This window comes from Macrosteles quadrilineatus, unplaced genomic scaffold (assembly GCF_028750875.1).
Source record: "Macrosteles quadrilineatus isolate MER2022 unplaced genomic scaffold, UCM_ALF_1.0 Scaffold_3__2_contigs__length_128488019, whole genome shotgun sequence".
NCBI classification, from domain to species: domain Eukaryota; kingdom Metazoa; phylum Arthropoda; class Insecta; order Hemiptera; family Cicadellidae; genus Macrosteles; species Macrosteles quadrilineatus.
In genome coordinates, this window is record NW_026542596.1 from 57,567,060 (window position 1) to 57,589,526 (window position 22,467).

The following is a 22,467-nucleotide window of genomic DNA, read 5'->3' on the forward strand; positions in this document are numbered from 1 at the left end:
GCTACAATTATTATACAAATTATTTTTTGTCCCACTTAGGCTTACAGAAATGATGTTTTTGCTGATTATTATTCTCAAAGGAATAGAGGAAAGATAAAAATTACCCAGGAATATTTTTTTACAATGAGAAAATGAAGTAATTCATTCTCAGGCTTAAGGCTGATCCATGTTTGAATTGACTCCATGATTTAATTGATGTTATTGTCATATTAATGATTATTTGATTGCATTGATGAATATGACTTATTGATGCTTGTATAGAGAAATTGTTTATCAAAACTAACTCATGTTTTACTATGATACAACTAATATTATGTACATTTATTTACTGATGTGCATTTAAACTATAGAAATTTGTAATTTATTTAGGGGGAACCAGGGATACTTGACCCATAAGGATACTTGACCCAAGGGTATTTTCCCAGCAGTGGGAAATTTTGGAGAGTTGGCAATGGCATCACTGCTTGGCCTTAGGTTGTATGACAAATTGGAGGGAACAGCCATTCTGATCTGTGGAGTTGCTTGTGCAGTATAAAATTAAATGTGTTTCACTGGCCGAAATGTAAATTTTTGAGTTTATACAACTATTTGTATTAACAGAAAACAGTTCAAGGTAAGTTATTTTCTGTGATTTATATTGAATAAGCATTTGTTTAGCTACAAAATGATGATATATAACAGTTTCTAAATCAGTCCAAGTTGGGTGAAATTTGAGGTTAAATGAGGATGGAACAGTTAGGGATACTTGACCCAGGCAAGTTAGGGATACTTGACCCAACCTGTACATATTTTATTGCCTGGGTTCTAAGTAAATTTATTTTTTCAGATGCCTCAAAAGTACAAGAGAAAGGAAGGAGCTAAAGCTAGAGACCCAATCCCTACTGACATAATGAAACAAGCCGTAGATAGAGTTTTAGATGGATCTGCTCTGCACACTGTAGCTAAAGAGTTTGGCCTATCTCGAAACACACTGCGTAGATATGTGCGAAAAATTCAAAGGAATGAAACTACAGATTTTCAGCCCTCATATAGGCCTAATCAGGTTTTTTCAGCAGAGGAGGAAAATGAATTAGCCAAGTATTTGGAGACAATGGCTCGGATGAACCATGGGTTGACCACTAAAATGATTTCCAAACTTGCTTATGACTTGGCTGTTAAAAATAACAAAAAATATCCTGAAAGTTGGGACCAAGAAAAACGAGCAGGCTATTATTGGAGGCAGGGGTTCATGGAAAGGCACCCTGAGTTGTCATTAAAAAAGCCTGAAGCTACAAGCTTAAGCCGGTCAACGAGCTTTAATAAGCACAATGTCTCCACTTTCTACCAGAACCTGAGGGAAGTTTTGAATAGGGAAAAATTTGGCCCATAGTCAATATGGAATGCAGATGAGACTGGGGTTACCACTGTACAAAGGTGCCCTAAAATCATTGCCCCCAAAAAATTGAGGCAAGTAGGCTTAGTGACATCTGCAGAAAGAGGACAAACAGTGACGGTTTTAAATGCTATCAATGCCTTAGGTAACAGCATTCCACCATTTTTTATCTTTCCTAGACAAAAAATGAATCCTGCATTTTTATTTGGTGCTCCTCCTGGCTCAGATGGTGCAGCCTATATTTCCGGATGGATGACAGAGGAAAATTTTGCACTTTATCTAAAACATTTTGTTAAATATACTAGATGTTCAAAAGAGAAGAAAGTTCTTTTGCTCATTGACAATCATGAGACTCATATTTCGCTTCCTGCAATTGACTTTGCCAGAGAAAATGGGATTATCATTTTAACTTTCCCTCCTCATTGCTCTCATAGATTACAACCTTTGGATGTTGCCGTATATTCCTCTTTTAAAGGATGCTACAACACTTGCGTAACCAACAGACTGATGATAGAGAAACCAGGCACACCACTAACCATTTATGACATTGCTAGTCTTGTTGGGAAAGCATTCCCTCAGTCTTTTACACCTAGAAATATAATGAGTGGTTTTGAAGCTTCGGGGATTTGGCCTTTTAATGATAATAAATTCACTGATGTTGACTTTTTGTGTTCAGCTATAACCGACCGTCCAAACCCAGAAATCGAAACAGTACCTGACGCAGCTGAAATCGCACAACCTGCAACACTACAAGTACCCCATGAACAGCGATCCACAACGCATACAGGACCTGATGTTGTGTCGAGGCCTTCAACTTCTGCATCGACAAGTTTTTGTGTTAGTCCAGAAACTTTATTGCCTTATCCAAAGGCTGGGCCAAGGAAAGACAATAAGAAAGGCAGAAAGAAGGGGAAAACAATGATAGCAACAGACACGCCAAACAAACTTGAAATTGAAATAAAACATAGAGAACGTGAGGAGAAAAAAAGGAAGAAGGAAGAAAGAGCAAGGAAGGCGTTATTCAAACAAAAGTTTAAGCTTAACAAGCCTATTAAAAAAAGCAAGAAACCTGAAAGTGAAAGTGACACAAGTCAAGACCTACTGTCTGAGTTAGAGGCTGAAATGGACAAAAGTGAGGCTGAAATGGACAAAAGTGAATCGGATATGGAAGTAGATATGCCTAAACATGTTAGTCTTGATTGTGGGCTACCAGAAGTAAATGATTGGGTTGTTGTGAAGTTTATTGGTCAACGAAGCATTAAATATTATGTTGGGTTTGTGCTTGAGATATCTTCGGAGGAGGCAACAGTGAAGTGTGCAAGAAGGATCGTCGTTTCCAAGGAGGGGAGTCGTTTCAAGTGGCCTGAAATAGAGGACATTTCCACAGTTGAACCTGAGCAGATCGTATCACGTCTTCAACCACCAAAATTCATTTACCAAAATGATCGTGTCACTAGTTTTTTATTTAAAAATGAATTTAACTTTATCATTGAATAGGAGTAGGGCCTATTAAACTCAGTTGGGCTAATATAGAAATTTTGTTTTTATAGCCTACATTTTATGATTGTGTCTATGCACTTTTAAGTAGGCCTAACTACTTTTTTTAGTTACTGTAGGGTACTATATAGGCTTCAATGAAACCTTACCTTGTAACTGTCATTATATGCTTATGCATTATGCTTCTAAAGGCCTATAACATTAAAAATATTGTTTTTATAGATTTTATGACGGTGCCTATGAACTTTTAAGTAGGTCTAACTACTTAAGTAGGTATTTTTTAGTTCATGTACTACAATAAAACATTACTTTGTAACTGTCATTATATGTGTTAATTTTTTTTTATACATATCCTTGCTTCCAAACATACATGGGTCAAGTATCCTTAATCGGTGGGTCAAGTATCCTTACGGTCTGGGATACTTGACCCTTTTGCAATAGTTTAGAAAAAAAATTCTAACTATTCTAAAACCTAAAATTATAGTATACAAGAATAATATAGGGTGTATCAGATGTCTGAGACTACATTAAGGCCTTTGATAAGTTTATCCAACATTTAGAATAAAAAATAAAAATAGAAAACTGAAAATTGGGTCAAGTATCCCTGGTTCCCCCTATTTATCAACAAGTAAGAGTACAATACTTACTGCAACTTTGTTTTTTAAGTAAGAACTTATAATAGAAAATGTTAGCCCTTAAAAACAAAAACTAAAAAAACAATAGCATCAACTTTTACTATGAGATATTAAGTATAGATTTCAATGATACCACAAAGAAACTATGCTGACAACAAAGTGAATGTTAGTTGATGACAAAAACATACCTACATGATTTTTTTTACACAACCCAAATAAGTACAACTGCAATGAAACACTTGTTAACAACACAACCAGCTCATATGATGGCACCCCTTTTCCTTTACTTCATTCCCGTCAGCTAATCTGCATTGGTCCAGTTATCCATGGGGGTTAGACTTATTGATAATTTATAGTAAATAAGACATAATTTATTTTTTTTCACATACCATACTCAAACAGAGCTTGCAAAAACGCAAAGTTGAGATTTATTAAGAATAAATTCCCGATAACACTGAAAACTCAAAGATAACTATGCAAGAATACATATCAGCTGAGTGCAGTAATATTTACAAACAGTGTCTAATGGTAGGCCTACTTGAGTAAAAAAAAAAAAAAAAAAAAACAGATTATTGACCTTTTTCTATCGACAAAATCATTAGCATTGAACAATAAATAAACATTGGCAAAATGTATAAATAGTGTATTTTCCTTAATGTTGTAGTTGAGACTAACCAATATTTGATTTAAAATGCCTCTTGAGTATAAGTCCTGAGAATAAAAAAACAATAAGTGCATAACACTCCATGGTACAGTTTTTATCTATGTGGAAAATTTTACCTAGTTTATGAGTCAGACATGGACAGGCATAGTTTATATTAATATTAACATTAACCTTAGATCTTATTTTCATAGTTTTATAGATATGGTAAAAAATTATACTGTTTTGATCTGATATTGCAGATTGTAAACAACAGTTACAACTTGTTAAAACAAGTACAATGAAAAAAGAGCATTTACTAAACAAGTAGTGTTATTTATTCATAATTAGTCATAAACACTAAATGAAATAACTATAACATAGCAGACAGTGACACCTAACAAAAGAAGACTGTTCAACTTCAATTATGTGTCAATTGGCATATTTTTGTTTATATTTCTAATCTCCGAGTTCCATGGTTGTACACTTTGAATTGTAGAGGTTAAGTTTCATTTTTAAGGGTTTCAATTTGAACACTTGACATCTATCCAGGAAAAACAATTTTAAAATCCATTTTGTGCGGATAAAATTGTGTAACCGATATGAAATATCCAAGATTGTCTAGAGGGGGACGACCTGAGCTACTTCTATTAAATGTATTTGAAAGATTTTGATGTTTATTACAGATGATTGCTTCCTGTACCAATCTATCTTTTATCTATAACACTTGATACACCAAGGGGTTTCTCTATAACATCCCTTTTTTCAGCTGTCCTACTACACCAATTTTCACAATTAAAGTGCTATTTTAAAGCTTTTAATTCAGGGCACCTGCGAATTATACTGAAGTGGTAATTTCCTTAAGGGCTTTGCCCCCATTACGTTTACATTTCTAGAGTTCACTTTCATCCAGTATTAAGTTGTTGTTTTTTTTTTTTTTTTTTTTTTTTACTTTATTTAATTTACAATCTGTTCAAGTTGAACAATGAGCAAATCATTTGACCAACTTTCTTTATATTTAAATATTAATTGTCAGCTGATAGTTTAGTTCAATGTTAAACCATAGATTGTAAACAAGATACAGACAAAACAGTTTTTGAAGATGGATTTTAAATAGGCTACTTTCTAGTGAATTTTCCATATAGGAAATAAGCTATAACCGTAGTACTCATGGTAAGACCTGGATGCGGGACCAATTTACTTTTCGTTTTGAGGTCCCTAGGAGCCAAAAAAATCATCCGTTAAAATTTATATATATATATATATATATATATTTATTTATACTGTATATGTGTCCGTTAGCACGATAACGCTAGCAAAAAATGATCCGATTTTGATGAATTTTTATATAAACTTGTAAACCTAAATTTATTTGAACGAGTACGCGAACCAGCATGATCGGACATTGGGAATGGGTATTTATGGGGTGTTATATGGGGTAAATCTAATCAGACAAATGTAAATTCCCTTAGTCTGCAGGTTTGCTGAGGCGGGGGAATTTTATAATTGCAACCCGATTGAGGTAGATAATCGATCACCAGTCTTTATGGTGTAGATTTAGATCTTTGAAAAAAGGGTACCGGTATTGCAGTATTATTTTTAGCTTGGAATGTTTTTTACCTTATTAAAATGAGCAAACTGCGCAAAGGTCTCCTCGCCAGATCTATTTTAAATCATCCAGAGTAGGTAGTCATTGTGTATCTTATTTCACAATACTATTCATAATCTTATTTAGACAGGATACAACAATATTCCACAAAACAAAAATAACTACTAATTTACAACCTAACAAGGCTAACATAGTATTTACGGAGTAGGCCTAAACCAGATTGATTACTGACAGTAACTATTAACAGAGTTATAACTATTGTCCCCACATGGTCCCATTGCCCGAGGACTGACCCAAGTCAGATGGGTACTGCAGGCAAGTGATGTTCCATTGATTCAATTTGATCCTCGCTGAGTATTTGATTCAGTTAGGTGTTGGGCGTTACAAACACAAAGTGTGTTGACTTTAGTGCACTATGTAGCGACACTGCCAGTACGTTCATATCAAATGGAGTATGATGTTTGTCATAAATTGGCTGTGATCATCATAAATAGGTTGTGTTCATTGGGGTATGTTCATCATAAATTAGCTATGTTCTTTAGAAATAGGCTATGATCATTGATCATCATAGATAGGAGATACAGTCATCATAAGCAATTTTAATCACAAATGGGATAATTTGATGAAAATGTGCTATGATTGTCATTAATAGTACTGTGTTTAATATATATTAGCCACTAAAAAAGACAAGCTTCGACATGAACAAGCCTACAAGGATTTGGTTCATAGTATGAACTTGAATTTTAAATTCTTGTTGTCTAGAAATTGTCTAGATTTTTTTTCTTTTTGAAAATTTAAATTGTTATTGCCTCTTCTATAACTGATTGTTTTCAATAAAACTGTGTATTCATAACTCTATAAATTGGAATTTGATTAATTAGTTGTAGCACTAGTAATAGTAGTAATAGGTATTCAAAACTAAAAAATGTAAGATTTTAACCAAACTATATTTTTTTTTCTCCCCCTATACCCATAGTATACACAAAGTAGCCTATTATTTTGATTTTGGTAACATTTTAGAGTTTAAGAATTGGGTGAGTATATGCCTATCCATTTTGAGTTGCCCTGGACCCAAAATAATGGTTTTCGAAGTTATGTCTGTGTGTGTGTTGATAGCACTATGCTGCCAAAAACATTTTGATAACCCTTTGAAACATTGATAAAACATTTTTACTACTTAAAGACATTTTTATTAAAATATATTCATTTTCAGAAATCCCATTATGTTTCCTTTCAGAATAAAACAAGCCTCACACCTTATGTTTATCACACACAAAAATTGTTGACTGTAAAAACATTTTGAGAAAAATAGCATACACAAAATAAAAAGGATGTTAAAAACAATTTGGAACAATCAGAATCCATTCAGCGTGTAAAGTGGTGCACTCCTAAGACTGTGATGCATATAAGTAGTGAAGCCAGAGAAGTACAGTATTGTAGGAATGTGTTGTCATACCTACATTTTGAGTCACAACAAAACATACTTATCAGCTGAGTGGGCGTTCACAAATACTTCTGTTGTGACCCAGTGTGGTGATTAGTGAAAAGCCACTTCCTCACTTCGGTAGTCAAACATTCTGATATTAAGATCCCGATTTTGATACAGATAAAAAGGGTATGAGTAATTGAATCCTTTGTAAGGATTTCAAAAATTTGGTGTCGGTCTATAATTTTAAAAAATTGTTATAAAATACTAAAATCATTTAACATAAAAAACTCAAAGTATTAACATAAGGCCTACATTTGTATTTTGCAACTTGTAGCAAAAATATAGATATTATGAAACAAAAAGTAATAACATATTTATTTTACAAAACATGAGAATTTTACAAAGTTATCAGTGGTACGCTTGCCTCAATTGAAACTCTTTTAGTCAACTGAGAGACAACGCATAGTAAACTGATTGCCTAAAATGAGCAAACCAATAGAAACTACTAATAAATAAAAATACCCCCGTCGCAGCAAACCTGCATACTAAGCGAATTTCCATTCACCCGGCTTGATTTCTACTAAAATATTCCCAATAAATTTTCAGACTTATTTCCTATTTAAATAACATAAATTTTAGTGAGTAGTTAGGTTTGCTGCTACGGGAAAGATGTTGAGGAGTGTTTTTTCAATTGAAATATTGATAGCTTAGTATGAAATAAGCCAAATTGCCAAATTTGATTGAAATATATCCATAAACAAGCAAACTAGAACAGTTTATTTATTCTCCATAAGAATAACATGGGAATTTTAAATTTACAATTTCTTTAATTTTCTCCGTAGTCAATGAACATTCAAAAAAACTTCAATATACTAAATTATTTGTTTTTTTAAGCTCTTCAAAATGGTCTAGAGAGAAATTTAGAAATTTAAAGTTTTTAGGGTCAAATATGAGAAAACCCCATTTTTACCCCATAAAACCCCCCATAAACCCCTGATCCCATGGTCCGATTATGCTGGTTTGCGAACTCGTTCGAATAAATGTAGGTTTACACGTTTGTACCAAATTTCATCAAAATCGGATCAATTTTGCTTGAGTTATCGCGCTAACGGACACATATATAAATATATATATATATATATATATATATATATATATGAATTTGACCGGATGGTGTTTTTGGCCTCTGGGGACCTCAAAACGAAAAAGTAAATCGGTCCCGGGTCTAGGTCTTACCATGAGACCTACGGTAATAGCTTATTCCCTATATGGGAAATTCGCTAAAAGAAGTTGCAACATTTTAGCCTATAAATTGATAAAAATGTTTTACACTGCATTTTTTTAAATAGTTTTATCCAATTCCCCTAGAGGGAAGTAGGCCTAGCTATTACTGTAGGTGGCATGGTAAGACCTAGACCCGGGACCAATTTACTTTTTCATTTTGATGTCTCCAGAGGCCGAAACACTCTTCTTTCAAATATATATATGAATATGTCTGAGAATGTTATAACGCCAATAGCTTGAGTAATTTGGTCCGATTTTGATTAAATATAGCTTAAAGGTGTAGGGCGGGATAAACTTTTGAATGAGTTTGGGAACCAGCTAAACCGGGTCACAGAAAGTACCTAATTAGTAGTTTTAATATTTCCAAAAATTTGTTTTGATTGCGGTTATCATGTAGAGTTTTGAAAAAATACTTTTTCTGAAAATTTGTAAAATTAAAGGTTACGGAGAAAATTTTAATAAACTGTACAGATTCTTATGTTATTCTTTTGGAGAAAAATAAAACTGTTGTAGTTTAGTTGTTCGTTGATGTATGTTAATAAAATTTGTTTATTACGTACTTACTATATACTATTTACTTTTGGTCAAGAAAACACTGTTTACCATTCCCGTAGCAGCAAACATAATGATTTATTCCCAGCTTTGATATTTATGTGTGATTTCAGAATACATTATTTACTAAAGACAATTAACTATAACAAGCAATAAATATTAATTGGAGCACAAGAGTATTTGGTTTACCTCAATAATTTATCATATCTTGAAACACACACATGTTATCATTTCAATGATGTCCAGCCCTATCACAAGAATTGTTTACTAAATGGTTACACTGTTGAAATTGAATTTCTAATAGTAAATTGTGTCACCTGCCGTCTTGCGCTGTTCAAGAGTATTGAACGCCAAAATATTGAAGGACAGTGTGGCTACATGTTACAACTATGTCAAGGATATGTATTGTAGTGTGGAATATACTGACAAATGGAGATGTTTGTGCATATAGATGAGTTACTAATGACGGGTCTCCTGTACATACAAGACATCTTCAGTCGGTAAAAATAACCTACAGGTCGTTCAATGAATGAATGAACCTTGAAATTTATTTCTTTTAACTATGCGTTAAAAAAATAATTTTTCTTTCTTACTTTCCCTTTTGAGGTTAGCTAATTTTGAGGCTTTTGCGTGCTATGTGAGTGGATTACACTGACATTTTTCTATAAAATTTAGTCCCATTTTATGTTTGTCTAATTTGCCCCTCTATGTGTTTTGAATTCTATAATCACGCTTTTGGTATGCCTACAGTAAGCTAATTTATAGACTTTTGCATGTTGGGTAGGTGTAATTTGCTAAAGCATTTGTTGTTAGATAAGGGTCATAAAAAATTTTGGAAAAATATTAATTCACTCATTCATTACACTGATAGCTTTAGGATCAGATAATTCTAAAACTAAGATCTAGCGAAACTTTTGAAAATTACTAAATAAAAATATTAGGTATATTTAAGTAAACAGGAAATGTGTATTAGAACAGTTTACAAGAATCATTGACAATTGAAAAAGCAAATATTGTCAAACTGATAATTTCAACACAGTAGAATATTGTAAATTTTACTAATAGAAAACTATGAAAATATGATTTAACCCTTTGAGTGCCAACGTCCGGGGAACCGGACGTTTTTAAAACGAGCCAAAAGTGCCGACGTCCGGCCGACCGGACGTTTTTAGAACGAGCCAAAAGTGCCAACGTCCGGCTGACCGGACGTTTCGTAATGATCGAACAGTTGTCATAACAACCGAATGGATACTCGGATTCTTTTAACCCATATATTAACATTGAGTCGAAAGTTACTAGATGCGATACATCGATTTTCGTTGGTCGAAATATCGAAAATTCGATTTTTACGAAATTTTAACCTAAAAATCGCCAGATCGCGCTCGGCATTTTTAGCGCGACCTTCGGGAAAAATCATCGGCATTTTTTGAGCGTTACTTTTATTTCTCGCCTGGCACTCTAAGGGTTAATTTTGTACGAATAATGTTCTTATTTAATTATATAGCCTAATTTAAAAGTAGGCCTAGGCTTAAAGTCAAAAGTGAGGATAGTAGATTAAACTAAATAATTTGTAATAAAACTGCAATAGTAGACAAGCTAATTAAGGTTCAAACCCCAATTACTATTAAAATTAATGCTGTTGAGAATAAAAAAACAATTATACAGCAACATTGTTGGCTATTTTTAAATATTTTTTTAGGTCAACAACTAATTGATTTGTTAACCCTTCCCGGACGGCCTATAATATGTATACAGACAGCAAGATGAATAAAAAATTAAAATTTATCTTTTTTACATAGGCTACTTTAATTTATAGAATGTAAATAGTTGACCTATGCAGCGCTTTTGTCCAAATTATGTTTTTTTTTCTTTTTTATTCTTCTAGAAAAACATTCCTAGTACATCGGTTAAAGATATAATTGAATAAAAGACAGTTTTTACGAAGATTAATGTTGTTATATATAATCAACTATAACAATAGATGTCGTAATAATCGGCAAAATAGATAGGCCTGTATCTTATTGTAGATAGGCCATATCCGCTTACCGTTCGCCATGCACAAAATTATATCGAATATATCCGCCTAGAGTCCGGGAAGGGTTAGGCTTACAAATTTGTTTTAAAACGTAGTTTTTAGAGCTGTTGTACAGAATTCTTTGATTAACGCTTTTTTCTATTTTTAACAGAAAGAACCACATTTTAGCAAACAAACAAATTCTCATAGCTTCAAGTGGGTGCAATTGCTTCATTTGCAAAGAAAAATAAGCTTAACTAGGTTGACAAAGAGACAGATCATTTTTTGTTTTTAAATTAAACAAAATCATGTCATTTACTTATGAGCCCGACAACATTAAAAATACCTTTAATTTTTAATAACTGCTCAAACCCTGGTGTCATGAAATGGTTTCGCTCTTCACATAAAGACATTACTTAGCACAATCAAATCTTGGTGCCACAATGCAATCGCATGTTTTAAATTTAATAGATCACCGCTCAAGGTCAGACAAATGATAATCACTCACCATTTCTGGAGACGTCAAGCTCAACAAGGCTTTCAAAGTTTTGAATGTCGGGCGGTAGCTTTTGGATCTCATTGTCGCTTAGTCCTAGTTTTCTTAGACGATGAAGTCGGAAAAAATTCTGAAACAAAGAATTCCCTGGATGAAATAAAGGTTATAATTGGTTAGCCTCTTGTATAACAAAATTGTTAAAAGGATTGTTGGAGATGTTTGATGTTTCCTGGTTTGAAAAACACACATTTTACATAATTAAGGATCTGGAATCCAACCTCCTATTCTAGTATATGAAAGAAGCTAGAACATGACTAAGTTTAATACACAAACCAGGCATGGACAGGAAACACAATAGGCCTAGTTGAAAACAACAGCTGTTCAGAGCAGACAAAAAAAAATAAAAAACAATTTTAAAAGCGGAAAACGCATAAGAATTTTAAATAAAATACACTACCGGACCACACATGAGTTAGTTTGCTAGAGCTGTCTCAAAAGGCCGGCACTGCGGCGTTGCCACTATGCCTCGGCTTTGTACTAAGGGAAGCTATAGAGTATGTTACCACATCACTAACAGTCTTTCTTTTCAGGGAAATAATTAGAGTGAGGCCCTAGGGCCCATTAATGTTTTGTATTTCTCCATAAGATTAACATGGGAATCGAAAATTGTTATGAAACTCCAGCTGTTGTCAGAAATTAAAAGTGAGAAGAAGAACATATGTTAATTGTTAACAGTCAATAAGTTTGCTAATTTAACAGTTTGCTACAATTATTTACTGACTTGGTTGAAATGAAATATTTTCTATTTGAATTTGGGTTGGCGTAAATATTACAATGGAAAAATCGAGAGAGCCTGGATAAATTGATATACCAAAAGGAAAACTGAATTACACTGTGCTGCATTTCTTAGTAATGATTGAAAGAGCCGATTTGCAAACTATGGAAACATAGGGAAGTCATAGAACACCACCAAGGAGAAGAAATAGAAATAATGTGTGTTTTTTTTAGAATTTATAATTGTTATTATGGACAGCCTAATGCGGCTATGAGTAAGGCTATTCGTAGAAAACACCAAAAAACCAAATCAGCTTTTGAAAAATGATAAGACATTTACAAGAAATTGTGATTATATCGATCTGTTATGTACATAATGAGTATTTCCATAATTTTTTTGTTGAATCTTAAAGTCATCAGAAGTTATTACTGTCATTCGTTTTAAAATAACGCCTGTTATACTTAGCAATTGCTCGAATTCGAGCAACAGGGACACTAGTATATTTTAATAACATTAGGTTTAACGAATACCTAGGTTTGCTGCTACAAGGAAACTAATAAAGTGTGTTTTATAGTAAAATAATGATAGCTTAGTACAAAATAAATAAATTTGCCAAGTTTGATCAAAATATATCCATAAACAAGCAAACTACAACATTTGACAATATTCTCCATAAGAATAACATGGGAATTTTAAATTTACAATTTTTTAAATTTTCTCCGTTACTAATAACCGAACAAATATACTTTTATATACTAGGCCCTAAATTATTTGTTTTTTTAAGCTCTTTAAAAAGGTCTAAAGAGAAATTGGGAAATTTTGTGTTTTGAGGGTCAAAAGACAGAAAAACCAATTTTTACCCCATAAAACCCGGGCCGTAAAGCCCCATTCCCATGGTCCAATCATGCTGGTTCGCGAACTCATTCAAGTTTATCTCGCTTTACACCTTTAAACCAAATTTCATCAAAATCGGACAAAAATTACTCAAGTTATCACGTTCACGGACGTATGTAAATCTATACATATATATACATATATGAAAATTTGAACGAATGGTGTTTTTGGCCTCTGGGGAGATCAAAATGAAAAAGTAAATTGGTCCCGTGTCCAGGTCTTACCGTGCCACCTACGGTAATAGCTACTTCCCTATAGGGAAATTCGCTAAAATGAGGATGAAGGTTTGTTTACCTCCAGGATTTAGACCTTCAGCATCTGATCCAAATCAACTACAGTAGATTCCCTCTTACCCGGACACCTTTTAACCGGACATTGGTTAAACCAGACTACACTCGGCGGAAATGACATAAATGACACTCTTTAATCGGGCAGTTTTTATCAGCTCATCGGTTTAACCGGACATAGATCGGCAGGGAGTGGGCGGTACTGAAACAACTGTTCTCGTGGGAAATATTTGAGACCAGTGATCACGTGTCTAAATACAATGCTCTCCTAAATTTACACTTGTTTTCTCCATAGGGCCTATTAATGCATGTTAATTGTTTGCAATGTTATTCATACTTCTTTAGACATTTTGACACAAAATAATTAACAGTACACCTTACAAGATCCACCAAGTAGGCCCTATCCTAGTTTCCTACATAAATTCAACCACCCAAAAAATCTTTCAGGTGTAAGTTAGATCCTACGTTTTTAGAGTAAAAATAGAAGTAGGCCTAAGCAGTATTGTAGGTCATTACTAACTTAGAATTTACCTCAATCAGTAATTTGTCGGGCTTGGTTTTGAATTTAAGAAGCAGACATAAACTTCATCGACTTGGTCATTGAAAACCAAAAACTCTTTTGGGTAGCTGCTTGCTGCTACGCGGCATTAAGTTACCGAAACTTCACAACAAACAATCATGGAATATTTCACTGCTTTGTGTAATAAGGACTATACTGTGGCAAAACATTCAAGTTACATGATAAAAACTGTAGGCCTAATAGCACACCAATAAGCCTGCAATTCTTGCAACTTAAGTTAAGTGATTAATTAGACCAAAATAAAACTAGTCTATTTCCTAAAATAATGGATGATGCATACAATACACTTAAAACATCACACATAGGTTATTTCACTACTTATACTAAGTTTTACTATACTTAAAAAATGTTTAACTAGGCCTACTTAAAAAATAATGGTTTAGCTGCAAGAACGGCACCGTTTAACCACAAAATGAGAAAGGTTGAAGGATGTCCCCAGAGTTAATGCTGATAAAAACACAGAACAACTACCTACACAATAAACAAGGAAGTGGTGGATCCAGCCAGGATCATGAATATCGCCCCAAACACCAAGATTTGCTAACATCTCCCAAAATTACGGTGAAATTATTGCATAACTTAGGTCTAACAACCAGTAAACAGAAAATGACATTTTTCACCAATACTCAGTTTTGGCTATAAAAAAAAACAGGATCGGTTAACAACCCCCCAACTTTAAAAACAGGTTTTATTTTAAACCCTTAAATACATGGTCGCTAAGGTTTTGTTGATAGGCCATTGTGGCATAAACTCAGTCCACGCAATAATATGTAATTAGGCCGTTTAAGTTATAGTCTATAAGTGCGGCCCTCCCTCAGCAAACTGTTTCGGTCAGCACTGCAATGCGCCTCTGAAATAAGCTAGGTGATAAAAATGTTTTAATTCACTGTCACAGATAATTTTCTGTCCAAACGAGTTTCAAGTACCTAAACTTAAGTTTAGCTTAAGCTTAAGCAACTTAAGTTTGAAGTCTATATCCATCATATTTTTTATCTACGGCAGTGGTAATTTTCACATTTTTTCTAAGTTAACTTAGAGGGACAGTCTAAGTAAGACCCTGATATAGGCCTAGGTACTATCATAGACAAAAAGAATTAAATAAAGACCGTCAGCTGTGCTGCGGTTACCATAGCTTCTGGCGCACACCGCTTGGAGCGCCATGTATTTACGGCGTACACGCTACGTAAACTACAGCGGTGTGCGCTGGAACCTATGGTAACCATGGTAACCGCAGCACGGCTGACAGTCTACATTTAATTCTTTTGTCTATGGTACTATCTAACAAACATTGACATTTTGTTAGAAAGCATCATTAATTAATGACAGATTGCAACCAGAGCAGCACACTCATTGGGAATTTACACTTATATCCAGGCCCAACATGAATAAGTTAATAAGTACCTGGGGACCGAGCTTTGCTCGGGGAAAATCATTAGTTTACTCTGAAAGCAGTCTTAGTATTGCAGATACATAAATCCATTCCCAAACTCCACACTGCTTGCCTTTACTACTTCCTTCACCACTTCCTACGTCGCGGACCTGTTTTCTTCCGTTCCCATCACATTTTAGGATTCCAGATACCTTAATCCAATCGTCATAAACAGTTCCCACACTCCGGACAGCTCTCCTTGACTACTTCCTTCACCAATTCCTACATCTCAGACCTGTTTCCCTCCCTTCCCATAGTATTTTAGGAATGCTAATACCTTAATTTAATTTTTCTAATCCTCATAAACAGTTCCCACACTCCGGACAGCTCGCCTTGAGTAATTCCATCACCACTTCCTACGTCGCGGACCTTTTTTCCTCCTTTCCAATAGCATTTTAGGATTGCAGATACCCTAAACTTATTGCCATAAACAGTTCCCACACTCCGGACTACTCGCCTTGACTACTTCCTGCACCACTGCCTACGTCGCGGACCTGTTTTCCTCCCTTCCAATAGCATTTTAGGATTGCAGATACCCTAAACTTATTGCCATAAACAGTTCCCACACTCCGGACTGCTCGCCTTTACTACTTCCTTCCTTGCTAAGTCACGGACAAGTTTCACTCCCTTCCCATAGCATTTTATGATCGCAAATACCTTAATCTTATCGTCATAAACAGATCCCACACTCCGGGCAACTCTCCTTTACTACTTCCTTCACCACTTCCTACGACGCGGATCTGTTTCCTTCCCTTCCCATAGTATTTTAGGATTGCCAATACCCTTATCTAATCGTCATGAGCAGTTCCCACACTCCGGACAGCTCGCCTTGACTACTTCCTTCACCACTTCCTACGTCACGGACCTGTTTCCCTCCCTTCCCATAGCATTTTAGAAATGCAAATACCTTAATCTAATTTTTCTAATCGTCATAAACAGTTCCCACACTCCGGACAGCTCGCCTTGACTACTTCCATCACCACTTCCTACGTCGCGGACCTGTTTTCCTCCCTTCCCATAGCATTTTAGTTGGAAATACCTTAATCTAATCGTCATAAACAGTTCCCACACTCCGGACATGTCGCCTTCACTACTTCCTTCACCACTTCCTAGACGTCGCGGACCTGTTTTCCTCCCTGCCCATAGTATTTTAGGGTTGCAGATACCTTAATCTAATCGTCACAAACAGTTCCCACACTCCGGACCACTCGCCTTTACTACTTCCTTCACCACTTCCTACGTCGCGGACCTGTTTCCTTCCCTTCCCATAGTATTTTAGGATTACCAATGCCCTTATCTAATCGTCATAAACAGTTCCCACACTCCGGACAGCTCGCCTTGACTACTTCCATCACCACTTCCTACGTCGCGGACCTGTTTTCCTCCCTTCCCATAGCATTTTAGTTGGAAATACCTTAATCTAATCGTCATAAACAGTTACCACACTCCGGACATCTCGCCTTCACTACTTCCTTCACCACTTCCTACGTCGCGGACCTGTTTTCCTCCCTTCCCATAGTATTTTAGGGTTGCAGATACCTTAATCTAATCGTCACAAACAGTTCCCACACTCCGGACCACTCGCCTTTACTACTTCCTTCACCACTTCCTACGTCGCGGACCTGTTTCCTTCCCTTCCCATAGTATTTTAGGATTACCAATGCCCTTATCTAATCGTCATAAACAGTTCCCACACTCCGGACAGCTCGCCTTGACTACTTCCTTCACCACTTCCTACGTCACGGATCTGTTTCCTTCCCTTCCCATAGCATTTTAGGATTGGAAATACCTTAATCTAATCGTCATAAGCAGTTTCCACACTCTGGACTGCTCGCCTTTACTACTTCCTTCCTTGCTAAGTCACGGTCAAGTTTCCCACCCTTCCCATAGCATTTTATGATTGCAAATACCTTAATCTTATCGTCATAAACAGATCCCACACTCCGGGCAACTCTCCTTTACTACTTCCTTCACCACTTCCTACGTCGCAGATCTGTTTCCTTCCCTTCCCATAGCATTTTAGGATTGCAGACCATAATCTAATCGTCATAAACAGATCCCACACTTCCCTATACTTCGCACTGCTAGCCTTTACTAGGCCTACAATGTATCGAGTAATCTTCAGTATAATCTTTGCTCAATTGTAACAAGTGATGTTTTCCCTTTTGTACTGTATTTGTAATTTGCTAGTATACTGTGGGTAGTTGGCTTATTATGAACACATGTTACAACTTCAAGTCTTTGTTTAATTTTTCCTTGTTATTTAATTCAACCAACATGGTTACTTAGCAACCCATAAGACTAATGTTTAAAAAATGTGACTTTCAGTTTCATTTTTCTACGCTATTAGATTTTTGTTGGCAGTTCTAACTGTAGTAAACTCGTTTTTAGGCCAAAAATAATCTATTTACAGTCTAACCTTGATATAACGAACCTCGATATAACGAATTCCTTGATATAACAAATTTTTTAATCCCCTAGAACTCTCCATGAGACACAATGTATATTTTACCTCTACATAACGAACAAACCATAACAACGACCCTGATTTAACGAATTTTTCGTGATTTCGGCTGAAATAAGACACCTCAGTATAACGAATTTATCATTGTCAGAACCTCTACATTGCGAATTTAACCTCTGCATAACGAACTGTCTACGTCTTTCCCTCGATATAACAAATCCCTCACCCAATTATTGTTTTGGGAAAATCTGTTTCTTTTTCAAATGAAATGGAAAGGTCACGTCATCGCTTGCGCTAACATTCGTCTCCGTTTTAAATCTTTGTCTGCTGTCGCTGCGCTCGCTATGTTGCAACTGAGAACTGAACTGATTTCATTCACTGAGGATTGATGACGACGAAATGTTTAGTAAGCTGTGATTGGGGGATATGGGATAGCTATGGTAAACTGTACAATTTTCGGATAAAGAGAAAACTAAGAAAGAATATAAAAAAAAACAAAGAGAAAGAATAGCAACATCGTTATCTTAACATTCCTTTTACGAGTGTTTTTATTACCTATCCTTAAGTTGGCTATGATTATACACTTTTATAATGACTTATCTAATAATTTATTGTTTTCAATACGATTTGTTTCAACTAGCAACACCAATGCTATAGTTAATGATTATTATTGATATTCCTCTGTTGTGATAAATCAGTACTGTACTGTAGCCTACTGGCCTATCACGAGCAGTTAGCTTACAAAACTTTCTAATGTTTTGTTTTGTTCTTTACATGGTTTATGACTACGCAATACAGTGTTTGGCTAGGTTTTAGGAGGGTTAGAACAAGCTGTGATTTTAAACTTACAGTTTTTAACCTGTACCAAGGTCAATGCCATAGTCATGATTGAGCAATATTCAAGATCCCTCCCCTTTATTATGCCGGATAATTTAGGTTCTACTGTACAATGTAAACACTGTACTGTAAAGTATTGTATGCTACTTTAATTGTATTTTAATGAGGTCAAATCCCGACCTATATTGACCGACGCTGGTTCTGAACCTCGACTTAGCGAAATTCTTGCAAATCTAACCTCTATATAACAAACCTCGTTTTAACATAAATATTATGCCTTAATGTTGAGAAAAAACATTATTATTCAAAATACAAAGTTGAAAACCTATGAACATAATTTAACAAACATTAACAACCCTTTAGAATTGGAAATCTTTTAAAATTAGAAGCCTCAGTCCTTTGATATAAAAAAATCATTAAAAATGAAAAGACAATTGTTTCAAAATTTCAGGACAAACAATTTCCGTAACATTGAAGATCAATAGAAAAGCTCAATTGAGTTAAGGTCTTTTCTGTGCCTCCATGTGGTATTGGTTTTGGAAGTTTCCGTTCTATGTCCTGTTCAAGAGCCCCTAATGTTGGTTTTTATTTTAGGTTAGATTTAATTACCACCAAACTAAGATGAATACACAAAAGAAAGAAAGTGGAGTGGCTTGGTAAGGTATAAAACTAAATATCTATGTTAATTTTCATTTTTAATATATAGGTACAATAACTTGCCAAAATAAGATATCTTAACACTACCTGTTTCAACAATCAGACTACCAAAAACAAACATGTGCTTCTAACTTCCCTCCAAATAATTGTACACTCTAGATTTTTCTCCTCAGTGTGACCAACCTAGAGACCTTTAAAAAGAAAATTTACCTGGTTTATTGGAAGTAGTTCAGTATAATATATTAACTATGGCCCACCGTGCCCCAGTTTCCCCTATAATTAACATTGTTTTCAAGCTTCTCAGATCCGTTTTAATAAAACCTTGCAAATGAGCAAAAAATAGGCAGACATTAAGGCCAAAACAAGGGACACTCGGAGGGTTAAAACACTTAATACAGTCACGAATCTGCATAAAACCCGACCTACCTTCTCCACAAGCCTAAATAACTTAACACGTTCGCTGCTGACCACTAGATGCCGGGACAGCGCCAAGAGCTGAACTAACGCTCGGCCGCTGCGTGACATTGCCGCCGATACACTGAATTACACAGTAAAAACAACAGTAGTTATACTGGATGGCAATGTTCTGCAATAAAACTGTTTTGGACATAGTACTAAGTGATTCTGATAGATAGCAGCACTACACAGGTTACAGTCGGTAAAGTAGTGTCGCTATCTAGCAGGAAAGAGGTGAAACAAAGCCCTGTTCCAAACAACCCTGGTGGTGATTTTGGGAAACTATATTTTTTATTGTCAGAAAAGTACACGTCCCCACGAGCTGCAAAGAAATATAGGACGCTTGTGACGAGCTGGCTTATCCATAGCAACGTTAAACAAAACAATGAATGGTGACGTTCCGGAATGTTCCTAGCTCCTGGCGCTGTGGCCCGGCTGACGTTCCGGAACGTCTGTAGCAGCGAACGTGTTAAAGAGCTGATTACTTATATTTAGTTTCAAAACAAATTTATTTCATTCCGCATTTAACTTAGTCAAGTATAAACAGCTGTTTGCTCTCCTCACTCAAACTTCAGCCCACATATACTGGGTCCCGTCCAGACCACGCCTTATTAAGTTACCATCGGTAGGCCTACCGCTTACTTAACGAACCTTATTCGTAATCTTAACCTTCCTCTTTCAGCCACTTAGAAATCTTCCCGACAAAAACTGATTGCATTTTTGGATTCAGCGTGAAAAAAACTGTAAGTAGCCTAAATATATCAAAATGACATCCTATTACAATGTAGACATACGGAACAATTGCAGAAATTTGTTTGGTTAAATCCCTCCCAGTAGTCTATAAAAGGGCCTAATGAAATAAGATAGGCTACTGAAGAAAGTAGGCATAACTATTAAACTTAACAGTTACAGAACTCAGACTCAGGAACCTAACCCTAAGCTAAGTTAAGCTAACTTAGTCTATCTCCAAAATGTTTATAGCCTAACACATTTGGTTGTTACTTGCCCTACAGTCAAAGTTTACACAGCCAGATTTGGGAACTAATAACAGGTAATACATCGTTGTAAGTTAAGCATGTTTAATTTTTAATTCTAGAAACAACTAGGGTATTGTGTAGTTGTAAAGGAGCATAAAAGGGTTATCTAGGACTGACATAGCCTCATCCAAAACAAATCTTCAGCCCAGCCAAAACACTATAATCTAGTAAAGAAGTAACTATGAATTTAAAATGGATCTTACCTTGGGTAATTCCCGAATGTGATTTGCATCAAGTAGCAATTCTTCCAAACTTCGTGAATATCTTAAAATGTCTTCAGGGACAGCCTGGAGTGAGCAATGACGCTTGTCAACAAATTCGACTTGCCGATTACATCCCTTGAAAATGGGGATACAACGAAACATTTCTTCTCACATGTAAGAAACATCCAACTTCATAATTATTCACACCAAAATAAGGAACTAAACCTCATAGAGTTCTTAACTTTAACGGAGATAATCAGATTTTGACAGCCAACACACCCATAATCATATCACTCACTATACTAAACAACTAGGTGTACACACACACTGACGATGACGTCAACACTCACACACCTGCACACCTCAAAGTTTAAAACCTTTTTTTATTTCGCGCATTCTATCAGAAAACTTGTGAAGCTCCTTCATCACTGCTACCTGTATTTCATGACCAGTTGTTATAGAAACGAGGTAGATATGTACAGTTGTGTCCATACTGCAATATATTTGAGAATGTAAATTCTAAGGAAAAATCATTATTAGAACCATTTACGAAGTATATTTTATCTCTGATTATAATATGTATTATTAGAGGAGATGAACAGCATAAAAGAAAATACACAGTAAAAGCATAGACTAACCAACACAAGGTAAAAGAGGATGTTTTATCTATGGTGGTAAAAGGTACCTACCGGTAACTGAAGACACTGCAAGTATTTACTTTTATGGTAATACTGAACTTATACTACTTATGTTATATTGATTTTTTGTTGCCTGATCTACCGAAATTAGACTAGTTTAAGCACTTTTAGCTTTAGTAATTTTGGGGAAAACGCCTATTTCACCTTGAAAGTCGCATTCAAAATTGGGAAAAATTATAGAAGTCGGCGATTTAAGGCGATTGAAAAACTTTTTACTTTGAAAGTAAATGGTATTTTTCTTCTTATTTAGGCCATTTAAAACACTTGTATCCTCTTCCACTTTTTCGGCAAACACCTAACTTACCGAAAAACACAATTTAAAATCGAGAAAAGGCGTTAAAAATCACTAATTGGCACATTTGACCAGTAAAAGTGTCAATAACTTAATACTCACCTAACTTAACCTAACCTAACTTAACTTAACCTAACCTAACTCAACTTAACCTAACCTTGGTTTAGCCTGAATTGGTAATTTTCGGCAGTTTGCTCACCTAAGCATGGATTAGGTTGGGCTGGGTTAGGTTGGATTAGATTAGGATTAAGCACGAATCCTAGAAAAGTACAAGTTAGGTTGGATTATATTCAATCTGGTTTACCAAAAAATGGGTCATTTCAGCTGATT

General features: G+C 35.2%; 1 protein-coding gene across 8 annotated transcripts in view; it reads right to left on the minus strand.

The window, feature by feature from the left end:
• LOC128990037 (protein lap4) overlaps nt 1-21,461 on the minus strand; it is a 114,872-nt gene extending 93,411 nt beyond the window's left edge. For all 8 annotated transcript variants that reach the window (XM_054412256.1, XM_054412257.1, XM_054412259.1 and 5 more), the window contains exons 1-2: nt 21,148-21,461; nt 11,541-11,658 (exon numbers count right to left, since the gene is read on the minus strand). In XM_054412256.1, coding sequence (XP_054268231.1) covers nt 11,541-11,658; nt 21,148-21,309 — 280 coding nt within the window. In that variant the 5' untranslated portion in view covers nt 21,310-21,461. The remainder of the gene's footprint in view (nt 1-11,540; nt 11,659-21,147) is intronic.
• Between the last annotated feature and the right edge of the window lie 1,006 nt (nt 21,462-22,467).